The 23,533-nt window shown below is 36.5% G+C and overlaps 1 protein-coding gene across 1 annotated transcript; it reads right to left on the reverse strand.

Annotated features, from left to right (window-relative positions):
* Positions 1 to 1,337: 1,337 nt before the first annotated feature.
* On the reverse strand, positions 1,338 to 17,802 carry LOC127881938 (sulfite oxidase-like). Its single transcript, XM_052430178.1, has 2 exons — positions 17,509 to 17,802; positions 1,338 to 5,761 (listed from the first exon to the last, which is right to left on the reverse strand). The coding sequence occupies exons 1-2, from the start codon at positions 17,705 to 17,707 to the stop codon at positions 4,260 to 4,262; spliced, it is 1,701 nt and encodes a 566-aa protein (XP_052286138.1). The 5' UTR covers positions 17,708 to 17,802; the 3' UTR covers positions 1,338 to 4,259.
* Positions 17,803 to 23,533: the final 5,731 nt, after the last annotated feature.

The raw sequence follows: 23,533 nt of genomic DNA on the forward strand, positions 1-23,533 counted from the left end.
ACTATGCATGGCCCCATAACCAACCCTGGGGCCCCGCCCACATAGACCACACCCTCCCAAAATTGCCTTTACTATAATTTCTTCATTTCTACACGGATTCACTTCAAATTGATATTGAACTTCGCTTATGACAATACAGTCAATCTCAACTATGCATGGCCCCATTACCAACCCTGGGGCGCCCCGCCCACATAGACCACACCCACCCAAAATTGCCTTTTACTATAATTTCTTCATTTCTACACCGATTCACTTCAAATTGATACTGAACCTCTCTTATGACAATACGGTCAATCTCAACTATGCATGGCACAATTACCAACCCTGGGGCGCCCTGCCCACATATGTCACACCCACCCAAAATTGCCTTTTACTATAACTTCTTCATTTCTACACCAATTCACTTCTAATTGATGATGAACTTCTCTTATGACAATACGGTCAATCTCAGCTATGCATGGCCCCATTACCAACCCTGGGGCACACCTAGGTCAAACATTCGGCGTGGGGATACGCCTCGGCCTCTGCCGCGCCATTTCTAGTTTCTACACTGATTTACTTCAAATTGTTACTGAACTTCTCTTATGACAATACTGTCAATCTCAACTATGCATGGCCCTATTACCAACCCTGGGGCGCCCCTGGGTCAAACATGCCACGTGGGGATACGCGTCGGCCTCTGCCGCGCCATTTCTAGTTTTAGTTTATATTTTTCTACGCTTTTATCTTCAATAACTGAAGGATGATGGTTTGGTTAAAAGCTTTGACAATCAATTCTGAACTAAGATCAATATCCTTACGTGCTCATCTTGGTACAAGGTCCACCAAGTGTTGAACACTTTTACCTGGTGAACTAATGTTTGACCCCATATGATCCAGATTAAATCATGGCACATATATTGTCAAAATAAACAAACTGACTCGCCAATATCGAGTTTTAATTTCTGGATGTAATATGGGTTTTTATGCGACCTGGCTTTCTAATGTTTAAACATGCGTAATCCAGAATCGATGGCATAGGTGGCAGAGATATTGTCAAGATACACATTGTGACATAATTGAGGGATACATGTGGTACCTGTAGTGGTAAAAAGATTTGTCTAAAGTTTGGCCGGATGACATAATTTTCGGAGACATGTAAACCAGATTTGAACTTGGCCTGGATATTGTTGAGATAAATATTCTGACCAGTTTTATCAAGATTGATAAAATTTGAGACTGAAATTTTAACAAGCCAGAAGTTGACACAAACTGCACAACAATGGACATAGAGTGTTCACAAAATATCACCTTGAATGCTTAGAGATTAAGTGAGCTAACAAAGCAACATAAGCATATAAGTCATTGGTAGATTTATGCAAGAGATACAACCATAAAACACATTTCTTCTTGAATATGTTATCTTTGTATATTTAGAACAACTAATATCAATTAAGAGTTAAATACAACACTCTATGCTATGCTTGAAACACCCATTCATCATCAAATATGCTATGATGACTGACAGTTGTTATCTACATGTAAATGGTAATGGCAGATAAACATGAGCTAAGAGTACAAAGTGAAAAATAAAAATGTGTTGTTTTGTACTGTTGTTATTATATAGGAATATCTGACCCTCCCAAAGAAAAATAAAATTATTTTTATCAATTCCCATCATAAAAAGAATCGCATTATGTCAGGTCAAATGCATATACAGAGAACAGAACATTTGGATATAAAAATTCATATTAAATTGTTGCTTATGACATTTATTTGCTCAATTTGAAAATAAAATATCACACTTCTTTAAAAAATGTCAGAACATGATCCAGAGAATGAGTTCTGTTTACTTCATCAACAAAATGTATCTCTACATAACAATACTGCCACCATCACTTAAAAATATTCACAATATCTAAAAAAGATTGAGAACAGCTGCGCAAAAAACAACATCATAACACAGATAAAGAACAGTTGGATGCATGCATAACAACAAACGATTATCATTAAGACTTGTGATTGTTATGTACCTGTAAATTGTGTACTTTTATTCAACTCATGTATGAGGTAAGTTGTTAATACTGTAAAGCTGTCATTGAAATACACATGTATATGGTATAATCCTCGCTCTGGCTCTAGTGCTTTGACAAGCTAAAAGTTGATTACCGGTACACACAACACCATAGGCCAGACAAAGGGAAACCACAACAGTTCTACATGAGCATTTTGTGATTTGGTGAAACAAAACAGTTTCAGCCTAGGTTAACCATAATTAAAGGTATTGCAAGTCCATTGCTAGTATAAACAGTTAAATTTTTCTTTGTCAGTTTAAGTTTGTCTAATTACCAATAATAAATTTAAGTATTTATATAAGAATTCTTCAAATACATGTAACAACAGTTAAAACAATACTCATATTAACAAACAATTTATATAATACTAATAGAACTATTTCCCATCAATATAAGAATTGTTAATTAATTTGTTTAGTTTGAATTTTGGCAGTTTCTAACTGTATTGCAATTAAATAATAGCGTCCAGTTTACCAAATCACACTGTTTCTTGGATAGCTGATTTACAAGTACTTAGTGCACAGACTTATGCTAGTAACTGACAACTGCCCAAAGTACTCCACTCAGAGTTAGGGGTCAACATGATAATTGATTATATAATATATTATTCATTATCTGAACAGGATTATTTGTTCTTCATATGAAGCAGTTTATATAGCTAACTGAATACACGGTTATAGATAATGATGACCTAAATTATTTAGTTGTTATAATAAAACTATGATAATAGGTTTGTTAGAGAGAGACATTTATTGCAGGTAATTTAACCCATTTATGCCTAGTAGACTCTCCCATTCTTCTAAATTGGATCAATTTATTTCCAAAATTAGGGATGTCTAATATATTTATTTCTATATTTACAATATTTCTTACAGAAATTCCTTGAAGCAAACAGCGAAGACCCAGATGAGACACTGCATCATGCGGCGTCTCATCTGGGTCTACGCTGTTTGCCAAGGCCTTTTTTCAAGACGCTAGGCATAAATGGGTTAAGTATAACAAAACAAGTATACACTGTACTCTATGAATACCAAATACATATCAAAATCGATGGCCTATGTTGGCCTCCATTTATATCACCCTTTATTGTATTCATCATACAACAATAATGTACAAAAACTTGTCAAAACCAAAAATTGACAAATTTGATTTGAAATTGGATAACACTTAAAAGTTTTAAAGACCTTATTTAATCAGTGTTTTCTTTTGACTGTATAAAATGCAAAAAAAAAACGCAGTGGCATGAACCCAATAATTGGTGACAAAATGAAGCATTGTTTGAATGATTATAATGTAAAAAATAATAGAATTATACATGATAACAAAATGTAAATACATATGACATGGTCTTTGTCTACTTATTTAACTGATTATCCATGCTAACAATGGTGTGTATATTGAATGGCTGGGATTTTACCAAAACCTTGATAAACTAAACACCTCTGAAAATCAAACAATCTGTCTTGTCTTGATGCCTGTTCATGTATAACAGGTTTTACAATACAAACGTCAACTTACTACATGCATGTTTGCAATGGAACTAACACAGTTTTCATGCTTACTATGAGCCAACAGCTGAGTGCTACGAGAAAATTATTATTGATATGTTCCAGCTTTTTGTTTTTTGTATTTGTTTCAATGATAGCATAATAATAGGGCAAGTGGTTTAAATATATTATTTTATTGTGAGGATTTTTTCTCCTCAAAGTTATTTTCTGTAAAGGTTAAAAAAGTCTAGTTTTCCCTTATCAGGAAAAACAAAAACATGGCAGCAAAATAGATGAATGAAATGCAAGCAAAGTCCTTCCAACAAAAACAATGCTTGAAGATCACTTAACAATATCTTTTTAAACATAAAGATATATGCTACATAAATCTTCTAACCATGATGATAATTAAGTTATAAATTTATAATGAAATTAAATTAATTAAAGCCTGATGCAAAAATGATACTTCAAATGGCCACAAAAGAAATGTCCGGAATGAAACCTCCAAAATTTGTCATCATGCATGACTAGAATTTTAATATTAGGCATGAATTTACATACAAAAGTGTCACAACCTTTTATATTTATGGAAGGCTTAAAACATTTTTTTTTCAATAATTCATTGATGCACACGAAACACATGTACCAAAACATGAATCTTTGAGCACTAATTGGAATTATTAACAACACTATCATAAACCAAAGGCACTTACAAAGACTACTTAGCAACATTCACATGTACTCTATGCCAAGCATTATTCAAGCATCCCCGTAGATTCCACACACCCTCTACGCTGTCTGGCTGCACATTGTACTGTGAGTCACTGGCCTTGCATACCAGCTCAACCTTTCCATCATGATTTTCAGGCAGGGGAATCGTGGCTTCCCAGAACACCCATGCCCACGCACGATAATCCGTCTGTTTCAGGCTTTCAGGCTTTTCAAGAAGATCAGCAGTCCTCCAAGTTTTCCCACCATCGGCGGAAACATCAACTCGAAATATTCCTCGACCCCCACCGCTCCACGCGTAACCTTTCAATGTCACCTCATCAGCATCTTTCTCCAACGTTTGTCCCTCTTCCGGTTCACAAATTGCAGAATTCACTGGCAGGAACTGAATTGCGTGGGACTTTTTGAAGTCGACTGTGTCCCAATCCACACTGGCATTGAAGCCTTTGTAATCTCTCTGCTGCCAATGGGAACCACTCTCTTCATTGCTAAGAACTATCTTGTTCAGCCACTTCACCTGGCGGGCACCCACTGTTCCAGGTACAATGACTCGTAACGGGTAACCATGGTCTCGCGGAATGTCCACACCGTTCATTTCATACGCGATGATAATTTCATTTTTCAACATTCGAGCCATCTCCATGGGGATTGAGGCACCATATGATGTGCCGTCTGGACCTCGATCCATGCCTTCAAACTGTATATGGGCAAAGTTGACCTTTTCTATATCCACACCGCAGTGCTTTAGAACATCATCAAGCGTTGCACCCGTCCATTCGGCTGTGCTGATTGCAGCCATGCCCCAATTAAGGCCTTTGACAGGTTTTATTTTTATCTGTTCGCTTCGACGATTTCCAGCACACTGCAATGTCGTTGTGATCTTTCTTTTGGGAAATACCTTTTTAAGAGTATCAACGGTAAAAGACTTTGCCTTTTTTTCAGACCCATCAATCGCAATATCTAGTTTAAAGTCTTTAATATTGATTTGCGGAACAGGCAGATGATTACGAACAAAGAAAAGATCATTTGGTGTTATATAATTGTGAATAAGCAGAGAGACAGGAGGCTCTGCATTGAATGGCTTTACAGAACTGGGTATCAAGGCTGGATGTCGTTTGGGATCATTTGCATACGGATCGCTTTTATCAGCATCTTTTCTTTCTTCAACTTCAAGTATATTCCCAATTCTCAGCTTTTCAAGCATCTCATATATTTCGCCCTGTTTGTGCTGAGCATACATGTCCCAGAACGGTCCGATATCCCCGCCCGCTGCCAACAAGATCTTGTTGCCTCCTGGATGGCCTGCCACGTAGTCAGTCACATCGTACACACCATTCTTGTATGTAACCCACACTCTGGAGGCCGGGTCCTTGTGGGCCTTGACATCTTTCAGTGTGTATGTGGGAAGCCCCTTCACTACAAGACCGGGTTCATGGGTAGCGGCAAGGAGAGGGGCCTGCTCATTTTTGTACTTCATATACAAAGCTGAACCTGAAATGGGAAAATTGATTGAAGAAGAGTGAACGCTAAATGCAATTAAAAATAAGGCCATTTCTCTTGGTTAGCAATTAATATCAATGTGCATGTACTATACAATATACATGTTCATTAAACAAATTGTTTGCATGTAGGACACTAAACATGAAGCTTCTATTATTTCAAGCATGAAAAAATAAAGAGCAATCATCAGTAAAGATTTGCCGAATAACGATACAATTTATTGCCATGAACATGAATAATAAACATGTATACAGCAATTAAACCACCCTTCTTATCTTCCTTAAAAACTCATTTCTATATTAAATTCACATCAAATACTGTAAATGTAATGACGACAGTTTTAAGACAAAAAATCACTTGATTTGATAAAAGATTATGAGCTGTACTGTACACTTTTATCCAGTAATTATGTATTTCTGGAGATGCATTTACCGGGGTATTTGAGATATACAAAGTCAATAAAGCTTCCAGTGTGTGTCTATAAACTACAATTTTATAATTGCATAGGAAAATGTAATACTATAATGTATACTTTTCATAATTGTTAACCACTTCCATAAACCTCGAACATGACCTAGTGGTGAAAAAATAACTGCAATGAGAAAACATTTTAAACTGAAAACAGACTACAGCATAGTGCCAAATGTAATTAAGGTTAACAACATCACTTCAGGCAAGGTTTCACTTTGAGCTTAGAAAACCGAAACTTGATTGCCTCAAAACCCAAAATATATAGAGTAACAATTTCATATTTAGTAAAATATTCTCATTTTATTCTCAAACATATACTGTTCAATTATTGATATTTGTCTGTTTGAAATTTTATGATTGTAAAAAAATGACTTACTGGACAATCATGGATTTCTGATTATGGAAAAAAGACAAATTTGCGTCTGTCATTTTCCTATTTGTTAGTGTTAAATGTGTGAGTTGATCAACCAATAAATCAATAAAAATTAATGTCCTACAAATAATTATGATTTTACAGTACTATTATGAAAGCTGTTCAAAGTGTGTTGAAAACAATCATACTTAACCTTTCCGGGTAAAACAATACACTCTTGGGATTTCAAGGGACTTTGATGATGAAAAAAAGAGAAATTACAGAAGAGTCAAAATAGAGCCTTCTATACAGCGCCAATATTCGGCTTTGTTAGAAAATGTGTGAGCTACCCATGCCAAAGATGTCAGACCTCTAGATTTTTCCACTTTTAACTAAAGTTTTACAATATGTTTAAAGCCACACACCTTGAAATGAAATACATGTTAATCAATATACATATAGATGCAATTCGAAAGTGTGCAACATTGTCATTTAATCTATAGCCTAGTTACCATGTAGCTAGTAATTTATTATTATCTTTTAATTTTAAAACCGAAAGTAGGATTTCTGTACGTATATGTATATTTCGACAAACGCAATGACTGTTAAGTTTTAAAGCGCAAAATATACGGATTTCTACTATGTAACCACCAGATATATTCTAATTGGCATAGGTAATATTAAATCTATAGCATAGTTAGCATGTAATTTATTAATTTTCAAACAGTACCGCTTTTAAAACCGAAAGTAGGATTTCTAGACGTATAAGTCCATTTCGACAAACGCGATTGTTTTTAAGCTTTAAAGTGCAAAAAAAAGACGGATTTTCACCTTGTTACCACCAGACATATTCTAATTGGCATAGATAAAATATGTTTCTTATTTATACTTAAATTTAATATGCCATGTAGTACATTTCAAGATGTGTGGCTTTAAAAAGAACAGGTTTAAATTTAAGTGTTATTTTTTTATGTTAAGAATTGTTAAAAAATGTGAAAGTAATAATTATAAAAAAATCTAGTCTATAAAAGGTATTCCCTATTGTTTGGTTAAAGAAGATCATGTTCTGGTAAAAGCCAGTGAGGTCCTATACATTTTATTAGATACCTGGCCACATGTCCACTTACATTGTCTGGTAAAATCCAGTGAGGTCCTATACATTTTATTAGATACCTGGCCACATGTCCACTTACATTGTCTGGTAAAATCCAGTGAGGTCCTATACATTTTATTAGATACCTGGCCACATGTCCACTTACATTTTTTCGCATTATGCATGAGTTTGTGTACGAAATTGTAAATTAATAATTATTAAACAAGATACTTACAACTGTTATGTTAAAATGTAACGTATCTCACAATGCAAAACCCTTTTCAGCCAATTATATATACTTTATTTACAAAAATAATATGCTTTAAATAATTGCTAATCTTTTGAATAAATTAACCTATTATGTTTAGGCTTGTTAAAGTTTGTTTAAATTACAAGCCATAGGCTTTTTGAGACAACTTATCAATTTTGCCATCGCAACCTATCTTTGAGCCATTTAATTTAATAGGCTCTTTATGATTATTTCCTCGCTTGAAGCTACAAATGGCAGTAATGAATTGTTCAAGCCAAGGCAAGTAATAAAAGAGATGGATTGTATGACATTTGTATAAATTGACGTGTCTAGGTAAATGGTGAGACTTTGTTATTGAGAAAGAATTGTTGATGGGATTTTTTGTTTGTTACACTTCTTAGTTCTCGTCTAAAAAAAACAATATATTAAAGTCTGGTGTATATTACATAAATGTACTTGGCTATCCAGCTTAATAGGCAAACCTCTTCTTGACTACATGTACCAAAATATCTGGACGTAAACTAATTCAACGTGAAGCGGGACTTTCATTTGATATACCCTATATGTGGGTATATCACCCTGACCCTATATGTGGGTGTATCACCCTGATATTATATGTGGTTGTATCCCCCTGACCCTATATGTGGGTGTATCAGCCTGGCCCTATATGTGGGTGTTTCACCCTGACCCTATATGTGGGTCTATCAACCTGACTCTATATGTGGGAGTATCACCCTGACCCTACATGTGGGTGTATCACCCTGACCCTATATTTGGGTGTATCGGCCTGACCCTATATGTGGGTGTTTCACCCTGACCGTATATGTGGGTCTATCAACCTGACCCTATATGTGGGTGTATTACCCTGACCCTATATTTGGGTGTATCACCCTGACCATATACGTGGGTGTATAACCTTGACCCATTTGTGGGTGTATCAACCTGACCCTATATGTGGGAGTATCACCATGACCCCAGGCTTTTTCCGCCCTATGCCACGGGTCCGAAATTCGGCCCCATTCCCAATGCAAATCTGGTTGTTTTTTTCCCAATTGAAAAAAAAATCCCAATTCCAAAAAAAACAAAAAAAAACATATTTTTTTTACCTTAAAATATATAAGTTAATCTGATCCGATGTAGAAAATAGAAAGTGTTGCATAATTAAATTATCTGTTGCCTTGAATTTGTTTTAAAAACTGTAAAATATGTTAATGATTATATAAGACTCCCCTTATTTTCCTCAAAATCCGGCGCTTCGCACGATTTTTTCACCTCAAAAAAGGCCAGGCCTTTTCCCCAAATTCAGATTAAAAAACCTGCACTTATCTCACATGTTCATAATACTTTGTAAAATTTTAATAATAAGTTATCAAAATAGTCGTTATTTACCAGTTAACGGCTTCTCTGAAATATAAGAAACACTATTTACATACAATAATTTTTCCCAATTGAGCCAATTTTGCGAATAATTTTTTTCCCAAAATGGGGGTTTTCACGACGCAAAATTCCCAAAATTCCAGTGTGGCATATTCCCAAAATGGAGTGGAAAAAGCCTGGACCCTATATGTGGATGTATCACCCTGACCCTATATGTGAGTACATCACCCAAACCCTATATGTGGCTGTATCACCCTGACCCTATGTGTGGGTGTATCACCCTGACCCTATATGGAGGTGTATCACCCTGACCCTATATGTGGGTGTATCACCCTGACCCTATATGAGGGAGTATCATCCTTTTCCTATCATGGGTTATTAAAACAATCTGAAAATAAACAGAACAAGCAAATTTGTTGAATATATATCACCCAACAAATACATTTTGTTTATGGATGGGTGCACATCCCTTAATATATGGTATAATTCTTAAAGAATTTTTAAGTGTAGGGTAATTGTTTTTATGTATTGCAATTATCCTCATTGATATATATACACCTACAACGTTTCATGTTGAAATATTGTATACAAGATAAAAGTTACATCATACAAAAACAATAAAGGGCAATAAGTCTTATTTAAGAGAGTGAAGAGTTACGGTTCTTAAGCATGGCACTTCTTCTATCGATATCAATACACCCATGAACTTTGATGTTGAAGTATAGTATCTGAGATATAGCCCTGAAAAGTTACATCAAGGTCATACACACACAAAAAAAAACACAGGGCAATAACTCTTATTCAAGAAAGTGTAGGGTTATGGCTCTTATGCATGGCACATTTCCTCATTTATACTACCTATACACCCATGAAGTTTCATGTACATATCTTATATAGTTTCTGTGATATAAACTTGAAAAGTTTTGTGACAGACTGACAGACAGACATCTCCAATTCTTAATCCCTCCGCCTTTGGCAGCCAAGGGATAGTAGGTCACCATTTTTCGTATAAAATTAAAGTTCAACTGCATTAAGTATAAATTAGATAAAAATTACGGACGACAATTCAATGGATGCTCATCGTCATCACGATTGAAAAGACACTACACAAGTTCTTGGTTGCCAAATATTATGTAAGTGAGCACACTTGTCTGCTGCCTGTAAGACACACATGTATCTCATTGAGAACACACAATATACGCAGCGATTTTTTTTTCTTTCTTTGTATAGTACCCATAAAAAGGCCGTCTCCCATTTGAGGTAAAAATGATAAATGACAAGCTAAAAGGAATGTAAAAGAATATTCTAATGTTTTTTTATCAATTAAATACAAAGCCATTAAAAAGACTACATAAATTACTATAATGGAGGCTGAAATGGTTGGTGAATGTCAATAGGCTGCATTTAAATTATGATAAGACATAAGAATATAAAAGCTATATATTTTTTTATTTGTCATTGATTGTATATTACGAGACATACTTTAAACATGTTTTTACCTGTACATGTGTATGTACTTATAAATTTTTTGATTAAACCAGTAATATTCAGTCTCTTTTTACTTTCTTGTACATTTTAAGCAATTAAATATTGAATAAAATATATATATTTTTACAAATATTTTTTTTTCTTTAAAAAAACAACACACATTTAAAATTTCATTAAGCAGCAGAAAATTTCAAATCTGACATGTGAAGCAACCTAATATTTTTTGCCAGTGCAAGAAAATCTAAGAGGTTACCTCTTTCCATTTTCTCATTCTTGAGTGTTGTTTTAATGGGCATTTAACTGCAGAAGCATAGTTAAATGGCACAAGACAATAAATCAAGGCATCATCTACAAACAATTTAAAGAAGTCTAATGGCTCCTGACTGTCCATTTCAATGTTCAACTTTGCACCACCTGTATTGACCAACCATTTTCCAAATCTAATTGACTTTAGCTTGTTTTCCCAAATTGAAAGATTTTATTGCCACTTATCTAGAACTTTAGCATTTGGTGGCAATTGCAAATGGCAGCCTGAGCCCTGCTGGTTAAAATATATGATTTAATGGTGACCGTGTTGTAATGGATATGGTGTCGGACTAGCAACAGGGAGATCATGGGTTCGATCCCTACTCTGGGAGCGTTCTTTAGATCTACCCAACACACACCAAGTACAGGTTCTAGACCCAGGAAACGGACTCAATAGCCTTAGGCTTTCGATGCAATCAAGCTAAAATATAAATAGGTTTAAACTAAATATATGATTATGCCTTAACAAGGAGCTTTTAAATGCTAAAAAAGTCTAAATTGCAAAACACATATTTTCTTTTATAGGGGTATATCAACTGTTTTCCAGGTATTCAAGACATGTCCTGTCATGATAATCATGCAGTACAAAAAGGTTTGTGTTAGTCTTAAAGGGGCCTTTTCACAGATTTTGGCATATTTTAAAGTTTGTCATTAAATGCTTTATATTGATAAATGTAAACATTGGATCTTAAAAGCTCCAGTAAAAAAATCAAGAATAAAATTTAAAAAAAATGAAAAAAAGTAGCCGGTACCAGGGCTCGAACCAGTGACCCCCAGAGTCCTGGAGTTAGTCTGAAGTAAAAACGCATTAGCCCGTTTGGCTATTCCGCCGGGTATTTTATACCTTATATAAGCAATCTTCGTAGTTTCGTAAATTTAAAAAACAACAACAGAACTCTCCAAATTACTCAATCGTTTTGCGTTGCAACGCTTTATAATTTTTAGGTTTTCAAATCGTTAAAAGATACATATAATGGCTATATTGGACTATGGTAAATGTTCAGTAATACTGTTTCCTCACAAATATCATAACTAAAATGAAAATGTGCGAATCTGAAACAACTTTTTTCAATTTTGTCAATTTACCAAACCGTGAAGATCCCTTTAAGACTAAGGATAATGTATGATCTTATTGTGAAGTTTAGCTAACACAGATTGTACAATCATTTTTCTTGGTTTTATATTATCTAATTGCCCTTATTTGACATCCATCTTAATTTTTATCGCTTATCAGAAAAAGTATACATCTCTTGTGCAACTGGTGTTACAGTAAAAACAAAATTGCTTGAAACTAAACTTCCATGTACTAAGACACTTTAATGTATCATACTTAATTAACTTTAAAGAGATCTCTGTGGCACTGTGGATATGGTGTCCTTCTAGCCATTGGGAGGCCATGGGTTGGATTCCCAATCTGGAAGCATTCTTTAGATTTCCTCCAAAGACCCAAGGTACTGGTCCTAGCCAGGTCCAAAGACTCCTAGCATAGGGTGTCCATGCTCCAGAGGAGCCATGCACATGAATGAACTATTAATTTTTTAATGTCTGTTTTTGTTAAATTATTTATTACAGACTCTCTTTTATGAACCTATGACATTTTGTCAAACTGTAAACAAGTCCATTTAATGAATCAATTTGTTCTTCTTGAATGCTTTGAGCTATTATGAGAACATACAATCAGCTTGAAGTTCTCCTTGGTAAAGCCAAAAAGCACGTAAAAAATTATGTTTCATGTACTGGTATGTCTATAAAATTGAGTTCAATCAACCTAATACATATGGTGTCCGCCTACCGACCGGGAGGTCACGGGATCAATCCCCACTGTGGGAGCGTTCTTTAGATCTTCCCCATATATACCGACTTGAGAGCGTTTCAAATAAGGCTTTCTATGCAATCAAGCTACCGGTAACATAAATAATGTTTAAACTAAACTAAATTAATACATGGCAACAAATACACTTCCTGTTACCATCAACGTAAATTTGTGTTTTTTGTTGATAAAAGCTCAAAACAAAAACAAATTTGTGTTTGTCCCCTTCTGCGCCCTTCTTGACCTTTGACCTTGAAGGATGACCTTGACCTTTCACCACTCAAAATGTGCAGCTCCATGAGATACACATGCATGCCAAATATGAAGTTGCTAATTTCAATTTTGCAAAAGTTATGGCAAAATGTTTAAGTGGGAGCAAACAAACACAAAAACACACAAACCAACCAACCAACCAATAGACAGGGCAAAAACAATATGTCCCCCCCTATAGTGGTGGGGGACATAAAAAATGGTTATGAAGCCGAAAGTGGAATTTTTGAGTTGACTAAAGTCGATTGGTGTATAGCGGATTTTAGTGGGTAACGGATAGGTTGAAAGTTTTTTGCAAAATACTTTTATTTATGTTAAGATTTATAGTTTTCTATGAATTGAATACAAAAAGCCTATCATTGTTAAGTCGATTCATGTTTTTGTTGATGTGTGTCAATGTTTACAACTGTTTCTTTTTTCGAAAGCAAAACAAGGTCACGTTATGTACGCGACGTTTTTGTGACGACAAGAAAAGTGCAAACGAATGGTTTCTTGAATTTTGCAGATTTTGTTTGGTAAACATAATGTTCATTGATGTAATATTTTAGTATTATGTGTCTTTTACAAAAGTAAGAATACTCAGAAACCAAATTGATGCGTACCATATAAAATAAGCATAAAAGCTGCAACTCTGGATTTAGTGAATTACCGACATGTGGTGACCCATATTCAGAAATATGGGGATTGTCTCAAAATAAATATAAACTCAATTGAAGTTGTCCAATACACATGTGGTTAGCGTTTGGCAATGATATTAATTAGTCAAAACATCATTTTTAATGAAAAATAATCAAATTATAACGAAAAAGCGATTTCTCTGAAAACATATTTTTCACTATCAAATCTATATCTATATAACAAGGTATTCAACTCAAAATGACCTGAAGATAGGGTGCATCGCTTTGAACAGCCATTACTTCATCAATTGTGCAGAGATTTCCATGAACTTGGTCTTATTAAACGCAGAAATTAATTTCCTTTCTGGAAATGTACATATATTTCAATTATTTTTTACAAATGCTGTGTCAAATTTCAAGAAATAACACGATACACATGTAATACGATAAAGACCTAAGCCATCCGGTAATGGCTGAATCAGTGTACCATGAAATTCGTTCTTTAAACAAATAATATTTTTTCTCAAATTAAAAACCGCTGGCATGTTTCAATAGGAAAGACATTTGTCTTTCGAGGTTTAATGGTTTAATTACTGAATGCATGGTGTTAACGTTGAAATGAGACTCGAAGTCCTTAGCTAACCGTTATACACCAATGGACTGTATTTGATATATCTTACTGAGGTTCCGGAGTTAGGTTCCGGACTCCAGAGTTAAACGATGTATCATGATAAGTTGAATAGTATATGAATACGTTTAGAATCAAAATGAGACATTGTTCATCGCATAAACTTACACATTTTCATGAACCATTGAAACATTTAAAACTTGAATTAATACAGTATACTTCTTCAGTGAGCACACCTGATATAACATAACGATGGTCTCAATTTAAAATGTCGAACCTACAAAAACACAAGTTTTCAGGAGACCTATTTTAGTTAAACATTTCTTGCACAAAGTCAAATAAAGATTATTTTAAACATTTTTAAAAGTGTCGCATGATAGACCATGTTCGTATGGAACTAATTTGATGTTAAGTTAATAAATCTGCTGTAAAATGTATCTTTGTCATTTAGACTTGCATTTATGTGATGTTTCGGCAAATTGGACAGCTTATTGTAATAGATTTTGTTTCAATAGAATAAATTTTTCCACTGTTGTCCGTTAGATATAGGAAAGCAATTCATGTTTTTCTGTTTTACACGGTGGAACAGAGGTGACAACCGCAATTCGTTATTTATAGTGTGGCCTCAACTTAGTAACTTGTGGGAACGACTTATAAAGTTGAGGGAACAACATCATAAGTTGTGGCTTCAACTTAATAACTTGTGGAAACAATTTTTAAAATAACTTGTGGAAACAACTACGTACGTTGTCCCCACAACTGTTTAAGTTGAGACCTCAGCTTAGTAACTTGTGGCCACAACTTCATAACTTGCTCCCAAAACTTATTAAATTGTGACCTCAACCTAGTAATTTGTTCATTTAACTTATTAAGTTATTCCTTCAACTAAATAACTTGTGGGAACAACTTATTTATTAAGTTGAGGCCTCAGCTCAGAAACTTGTGGCGACAACTTCATAACTTGTTCCCACAACTTATTAGTTTTTGCCTCAACTAAATAACTTGTGGGACCAACTAACTATGTTGAAACCACTAATTTAAGTTTAACCAATAATATCGGGCGTTTCATCTTTACCGTTTTATCACAATTAGTACCCCTTATTTTACTAGGTGCTCGGGTTCGAGCACTATCCCTGTTAGCTATGGATCCCCCGTTCGAGCCCTATCTGAGCACTTGCCATGTAAGTCATGGATTTCAGATTTGAGCCCCTATCTGAGCGATCGCCAAGTTAGCGACTTGGTTCAGGGCTCGAACCCTGTTGTGAAAACTAGGCACATAAGCGACGGATTCCGGTTGGGAATCCAGGTCTGATACCTCCCTTTTTAAACGATGGGTCTTTGGGTTTTAGCCCCAGTCTAAGGACTTTCCCTGTAAGCGACTTGGATTCCAGTCTGAGCATTCGCACCCTACGTAACGGATCCCGGCTTGGATGCCCTGCTTGAGCACTCACCCTGTATGCTATGGGCCCCGGGCTAAAATCCCTGTTTAAGTACTTACCATTTAAGCGAACGGACCCTGATCAAAGTCGTAGTCTTATCGCCGGACCCGAAAAATGGGATTTATAGCTTACAGGGCTAGTGCTCAGACCGGCGCTAGAACCCGAACACCCATAGCTTGCGAGGCTAGCTCTCATTTCCGGACTCGAAAGCGGGAAATGTTGCTTACGAAGCTCATTTCCGCAGCCCGTCGCTTAGTAGGCGGGTGCTCAGTATGGTATGTTAGCGACGGCTGTTTGGTTCGAGTCCCTGTGTGAACCCGTAGCTTTCGGTGCGAACGCTCAGACTGAGGTTTGCAACCGGGATCCTTCCCTTACTGGGCAAGAGCTAAGACACAGGCTTGAACCCGGGATCCATAGCTTTCAGGACTAGTACTCAGACTGGGGCTCGAACCCGGGACCGGTCACTGTTGGTGCAAATTCTCACATCGGAATTCGAGCCGTCGCTTATAGGGTAAATCCTCAAACCGAGGATTGATCTAGAGACCCAAAGCTTTCAGGGCTAGTGCTCGAACTATGATTCGAACCCCGAGGCCGTCGAAAACTCCTAATTAGATTTTCAGACCGTCGAAAACTTAAGCATCTTGCACTCGCCTCGTAAGCGATGGTTCCCGGGATCGAGCCCCGGTCAGAGGAATCGCCCTTTACAAGAAGCGTCCCGGGTTCAAATCCAAAAACCATGGGACTCGAAACGGGGATCCGACGCGTACGTTGCTAGTGCTCAGACCGGGGATGGAACCCTGAACCCAGTCGCAAACAAGGCAAGTGCTCAGAAAATTGTGGTCTTAACTTAGTAACTTGCGGCCAGAAGTTATAAAGTTGAAGGAACAACTTACTAAGTTGAAACCTCAACTTAATAAGTTGTAGGAACAAGCTATTAGTTGCGGCCACAAGTTACTAAGTTAATACCTCAACATTTTATATTATTTTGATATCTTTTTGCGTTCATCAATGCTATAAAATGTACATCATTTAATTATTTTATAAGCAAACGTTTACGTTTTGTCAATTTGCCTTAAAATACATGGCTATATTGATACTTTAATATATTAATAAGCTCGCAAAATGCCGACGTAACAATTTTTTTCAGCTTCGTCATTTTGACTTCAAGCAATTGCGGTTCGTCATTACATCACGTGACTATATGGAGCTGTTGCGATTGGTTAACTATTTTGTTGTTTTGGGGGTATATGTGCATTGATTTCCCGCTTTGCACAATATCAAAATCGCGAAATGCCAAAAATGTAGGTTCGTCATTTTAAATTGGGACCATCGATAAGTTGTTTTAATACGCATTTGGGATAATTTTATAACCTATTTGTGTTTTTTATGCCAGTAAACAGTTTATGAGGCTCATATAGAAGTTGCTCCTGGATTCCAGACGGCGGGTTTACATGAACAAATCCTTTATCAGTTGCAACTCAAGAGTGAGCTGGAGAGTCAATAGTTGGTACAGTTGGCTTATTGCAACTAATGAATACATCAACATACAGATGTGCGAACACATGAAGATGCTCAAATCAATGCTGGTAAATTTCTTTTTCCTAGTTTGAACATTTCATTAACAAAATTAAATATACCTGCTACTCCAAAGCCAATTGCCAGGACTGTTTTCCTCCATGCTCTTTGTTTTCTTTGACCGATTCTGTCACTGTCCGAACTGTAGCTACACTTTGACAGTAACCATTGACGTTCATTGCAAACGGCAAACACACGAGCTACATTCGTTGACAACTGTTTGCGCATCAAAGATTGGTTAATGATTCTCACAGTCAACATTATTCACTATATGTTCGAAAGGCTTAATAATTTCGATTCCGATTGAAAGTCAGCAAGGCTGTGACAGTCCGATTTAACGGCCGTCAATCACTGGATACACCTCTGTTTGGAAATGCATACACAAGCCAGAGACGTAGCTACGTCTCTGCACAAGCCAATATTTATTAAATGTTTTCCCCAATATATTGATATTTTGTAAAAATGGGCATTACAGAAAGACTCGTTAAGTGAAGGTTAATTAATCCACCAATGTGCGGAAACATACATTAAAACCCCATTTGGAAAAAAAGAGGACAATTTAGATACACCTCAAAACCTAATTTAAAAATACAATGTTCACAAAATATTGCAAATACCAAATATGTTTCTCCAGCAAGTTAAAGAGCCATGTAATTTCTGCCTCACTCACAAGATAAGTGTCAAGCATTTATTCAAACGCTTATTTTACTAAAAGGGACGAATAAACGCTTCTTAACAATGAAGGTGGAACACACTAGTTTGAACACAATCACATGGCAATATTTAAGCATAGAACGCGAACATTTTGCTGTAATTAAAGACCGGTATTCTTGCAAATTTTTAACATGTAAATCGTATTCACAAATGGATTAGTTTCCATTAAAAGGAGCAGAAATTAGCCTTTTCAGTATATCCATATAAATTCGCTGCATTTATGATATCTACAGCCTTTGTTGATATCAATATGTCAACGTAAAGGTTCAATTGGTTAAGCAAATTGACTCACAGGCGTACTTTTTGGTTATACCGTGTTAGCCATGAAGTTAAATTAGTCATCATTTCTTGTTTCTAGAAGTTTAAATCTGCATTTGTTCCACCTCGTGTTCTTAGAGACACCTTGGCATCGGCAAATTAAATATATATGTATGTGTATATTAGACTGCAGGGGCGTAGATAACTTCCAAACATTGGGGAGGCGGTCCAGTTTCTGTACTGTAAACATAAAGGGGTTCGTTTAAGAGGGTTGTCCTCTCCCGTGGTTCCGAAAAATTTTACAATTACAATTCTTCTTCGCGTGCCCCGCTGACAGCGTCTCTTCCACGTCACGCGTAGTGGCAGGAAGCGTCACCAGTCGCTCTACCGCCTCCTTGTGGCACTCGCCACTTCATGGGACCATGTTTCCAGTTGGAGAAGCCATCACTGATGAAGCCGCCGTCCACCTTAGTGTTGCCGATCTTGTCCGTCTTCTTGGCCGCCATGCAGAGATGGCAGAACACAAAACCCGGCTCTGAAAAGAATAACATTGTTAATGTAATAAATTTTGTGTTAAATATTAATGATAATAATAAAAACAAAAGTATTAAGCAACAATACGAGTATTATTTGTATGTTTTTTTTCTAAATTTCGTTTGTATTTAGATCGACGTTAGGTTTATAAAAGGAAAGAACGGTCGCAAATTAAAACTTAATACTAATATACATACCTCATTGTAGTGGAGCCATGTGAACGAATCAAACCAACTAGATTGGAATGAACGCTGTTCTGCGTTTTTCTTTCAGAATGTACGCGTTGGAAAAGCAAAATTTCGAGGCTGATTAGGAATTCTCATTTTTGACATTAAACAAATACATATATGATATTGTTTCAATTATTTCTAATCAAATAATAACTGCTATACTTAGAGAACAAACATATTTTCAATCAAATTAATGTTTTTCACGCGTATATTTATTCAAAATTATTTTAAGTGGCAGTTACCTTTGAATTAAAGCGATCAATTAAACGAATAGCCTGTCCTTAATCAAAACACCGACAGTGCAATTACGGAAAAGAACACTAAAACAATTAAGGCAATGACATTACCCGGACCCCAAACAAGGTATATTGACACATCACTATTGGCAACCTCGGAGCAGACGGAGAGGGGACACATGGCTTTTGCACTGACGGTGCGCGATTACAAAAATACTGGTTTTGGGGCGGCGATTTTGGGAGATTTTACGTTTTATTTATATAACAACGGCTAGCCGAAATATTGGGGAGGCAGCCGCCTCCCCATTACCTACGCCCCTGGATTGACCATATACCATTTTTAATACAGCAAGATGTATATTTTTTAAGCAACGTCCTTGCCAATAAAATATTATGTATAACATTACTAACCAACCAGACCAAATAATCGATTCGTTGTTTTAAATAAAATTATGTGAAAACTTATAAAGATTTTCACGTTTCCAAATGCTTTATGACTGTGCATGTCCATTTTAGGATCGAATTAGTCTTCGTTGAATCACACTTCATAAACATTCACGTATTAAAAAAAAATACGTCGAAATATGTCAATACAAATATTAACCGCGCAATCATATATATATATGTATATGTGTTTATTGCAGCGTGTTTTTTAAACTCTCTTTTTTTGCCAACGTGGAAGTATTGCTTGCTAATTTCTGCTGCTGCACCTAAATAATAGAGGGGAGGTCAAGATTAACAGTCGTGATGTTTTTCAATTTACTATTCGACACAACTGCGCATGTCCGCAATTCTGTTTTTATTTTTTCGGCTACAATCCAGTAAACTTCATATACAAGATAACAATTCTGAGCTGAGAAAGTGAGGCGACTATTCCTTTTTTTCTCAAAAATACATCGACGGCTATTCACAGAGTCAGAAAGTTTATCCAGAGCGTAAGGAATAACAAGAGCTGCACTGTGGAAAAATATTCAGTGAATGGGTGTTAGAAGGGAACGAGTTATTAACGGGGCTAATGGCTTCTTGGGCTTCGTACTCCAAAGTGCCCGGTGCTACACAGAGAGGGTGGGGCTGCTATATACTGAGGATGCGATGCCTCTAAATAACAGATGTTGCTGATATAGGGTAGTTTCAAAGGGGATTGGATGCTATGAAGTGAGTTTTTAAAAAAAGATTTAGGGATGCTTTGAATAGAGTCACGCTTAAGAGAGGGATGCTTTATAGTGAGGTGTGCTGCCGAGGGGGCCGTGGATATTGTGATGTGATGCTAAGAAGTGAATGATGCTGCGGAAAAATATTCAGGGAATGGGTGTGAGAAGGAAACGAGTTATTAACGGGGCTAAGAGCTTCTTGGGCTTGGTACTCCAAAGTGCCCGGTGCTACACAGAGAGGGTGGGGGTGCTATATACAGAGGATGCGATGCCTCTGAATAACAGATGGTGCTGATATAGGGTAGTTTCAAAGGGAATTGGATGCTACGAAGTGAGTTTTTAAAAAAAGATTTAGGGATAGAGTAGGACAGAGTCATGCTTAAGAGAGGGATGCTTTTAAGGTGTGCTGCCGAGGGGGCCGTGGATAAAGTGATGTGATGCTAAGAAGTGAATAGTGCTAAAGAAGGAAGGGTGATATAACTGAAGTGAGTTTAGCAGGGACAGATGCTTTGAAGAAAGGGATGCTACAGAAGTGAGTAGTAATAAAGAGGGAAGGTTGATATGGAGTGAGAGATTCTACAGAATGAGGGCTGCTGTGAAGTGATAGATGCTTCAAAGTGAGGGGTGGTTTGAAGTGAGGCTAATAAAGATAGATGAGGACTAAAAATTGCGGACGGAGAGATACTATGAAATTAGAGGTGCTAAAGAGAGAAGGGTGTAATGAAATGAGGAGTGCCATAGAGGGTAGGATGTTTCGAAGAGAACGCTTATACAAAGGGATATGCACGTGCTATATAAATATGTTGATAGGGGCTACATAGAGAGGGTGCTAAAAAGCGTGGGTTGCAACAGAGGCAGTGGTGTCTAATACGGATTGATGCTATTAAATAGTGTGTAAAAGAGAGGAAGTATGCTACAGGGGACGAGAGGCTTCATAGGTCCGACACAATGAGTGCCACAATGGTGCGATGCAACAGTGTGCGAAGGAGTAGCTTAAGGGAAATGTGCTTATTGCAACTAAGGGAGAAGTATGAGAAGGGTGTTACAGGTCGAAAGGTATAACTGATTGTAGGTTGATCGATGCCACAGGTGGGCGAAAATGCTTAACATGGATTCTACATTGAAGGAGTGTAACAGGGGAGAGGTGTTGTTAAAGGCAATGATGTCCCAAGATGAAGGAGTTGTATGATTATGTATACTATGGCAGAAAAGTTTTACTCAGTTACATAATTATGCAGCAAAGACAACACAGAAGTAATAATACTTCCGGCATGACGAAAGCAAGGCTATAAATAAAACAAGGCTTCGCAACAGCGTACTAGCTCTCCTATCGAGAGGAATCATGAACAACTCATTTAGGAGATTGTAATTAGATATATATGCTATTTTTACATAAAACTAATCCAAATGATTCACAAAATTGTGCGACGTCACACATGGCCTGACCCCATCTCCCCTGTCACATTTCTCACACCTCTCCCCCTATTTGGAGCGTGACGTACTTTATGGGCGGTCCCTATGGGAGATCATCCACCGTCCTTTATACCTTGTAAGTAATGAAAAATAACGACACCAACTGTTTTTATTGATAAAATTATAATTGTGCCATATATTAACAATAAACTAAATTGTCAAGTTTTCATTTCCTTACTGATAACATACCATTTAACGAAGAGAAAAACTACACAAACTACATAGGCAATTGTAGCATTACATAAACAGGGTGCACGATCACGTGACTTTGTTGGTTTCACAGTTGAACTTTACTGGATGTTAACACATCGCTAAGTGGTGCTTTTTTCAAATAACCTTTTAAAACAATTTTTCTTAAGCATTTCAATAAGTTTATAAAAGACAGTTTTTCTGTTGCTTATGGCAATGTGAAATACATCAGAATTACTTTATTGAATAAGCATGTATTCATTGCCAACAAGCTATGTGTACAGCATTCATGTACACGGTGATGCAGCACGCAACGTGAAATTTTGGCACCGATTTCAGACGTATAAAAGGATATATTATTAAATCTTAAGATATCGACACAGCTGCAAGAAACACTGCCTTTTATACACACAATATGCTCGCAAATGTATTTCAATAACTTGAGATGTTTCCTAAAATGAAGTCCTTAACCATGTATTTAAATCCTGTTCAGCCCATGTTAACCCCTGAAAACCCCGTTGATCCTGCATCATGTAAAGGGTTTGATGATTAGATGTTGTTAACAGTAGAAATAAGTAACATTTACACGAGCAGTTATAGATATGCATAAAACAACATCTAAAATGTTTGTTTAAAAACTTGTTAGTTTTTCAAAGTTTATTTATTTTCGTTTTCCGAAATTACATCATTACTTTACGGAATACCGTTAGGGCCATCGTGGTTACACATTAAAATCCAGAGGGCGACAATGCGATAGTGCGATAGTACGATGGCGACAATGCGATAGTATGATGACGACAGTGCGACAATACAATTGCGACAGTGCGATAGTACGATGGCGACAATGCCATTATACGATGACGACAGTACGATAACGCGATAGTACGATGGCGACAATGCCATAATACGATGACGACAGTGCGACAATACGATGGCGACAGTGCGATAGTACGATGGAGACAATGCGATAGTGCAATTATACGATGACGACCGTGCGACAATACGATGGCGACAGTGCGATGGTACGATGGCGACAATGCGACAATGAGATAGTGCGATAGTACGATTGCGACAATGCGATAATACGATGACTACAGTGCGACAATACGATGGCGACAGTGCGATAGTATGATTGCGACAATGCAATAATACGATGACGACATTAAAATAACGCGAAAGTACGATGGCGACAATGCGATGATACGATGGCTACAGTACGATATGACTATCGCATTGTTGCCCTTGTACTATCGCACTGTCACTTTCGTATTGTCGCACTGTCGCATTGTCGTCATCGTACTA

The sequence above is a fragment of the Dreissena polymorpha genome, chromosome 5 (assembly GCF_020536995.1).
Source record: "Dreissena polymorpha isolate Duluth1 chromosome 5, UMN_Dpol_1.0, whole genome shotgun sequence".
Lineage (NCBI taxonomy): Eukaryota > Metazoa > Mollusca > Bivalvia > Myida > Dreissenidae > Dreissena > Dreissena polymorpha.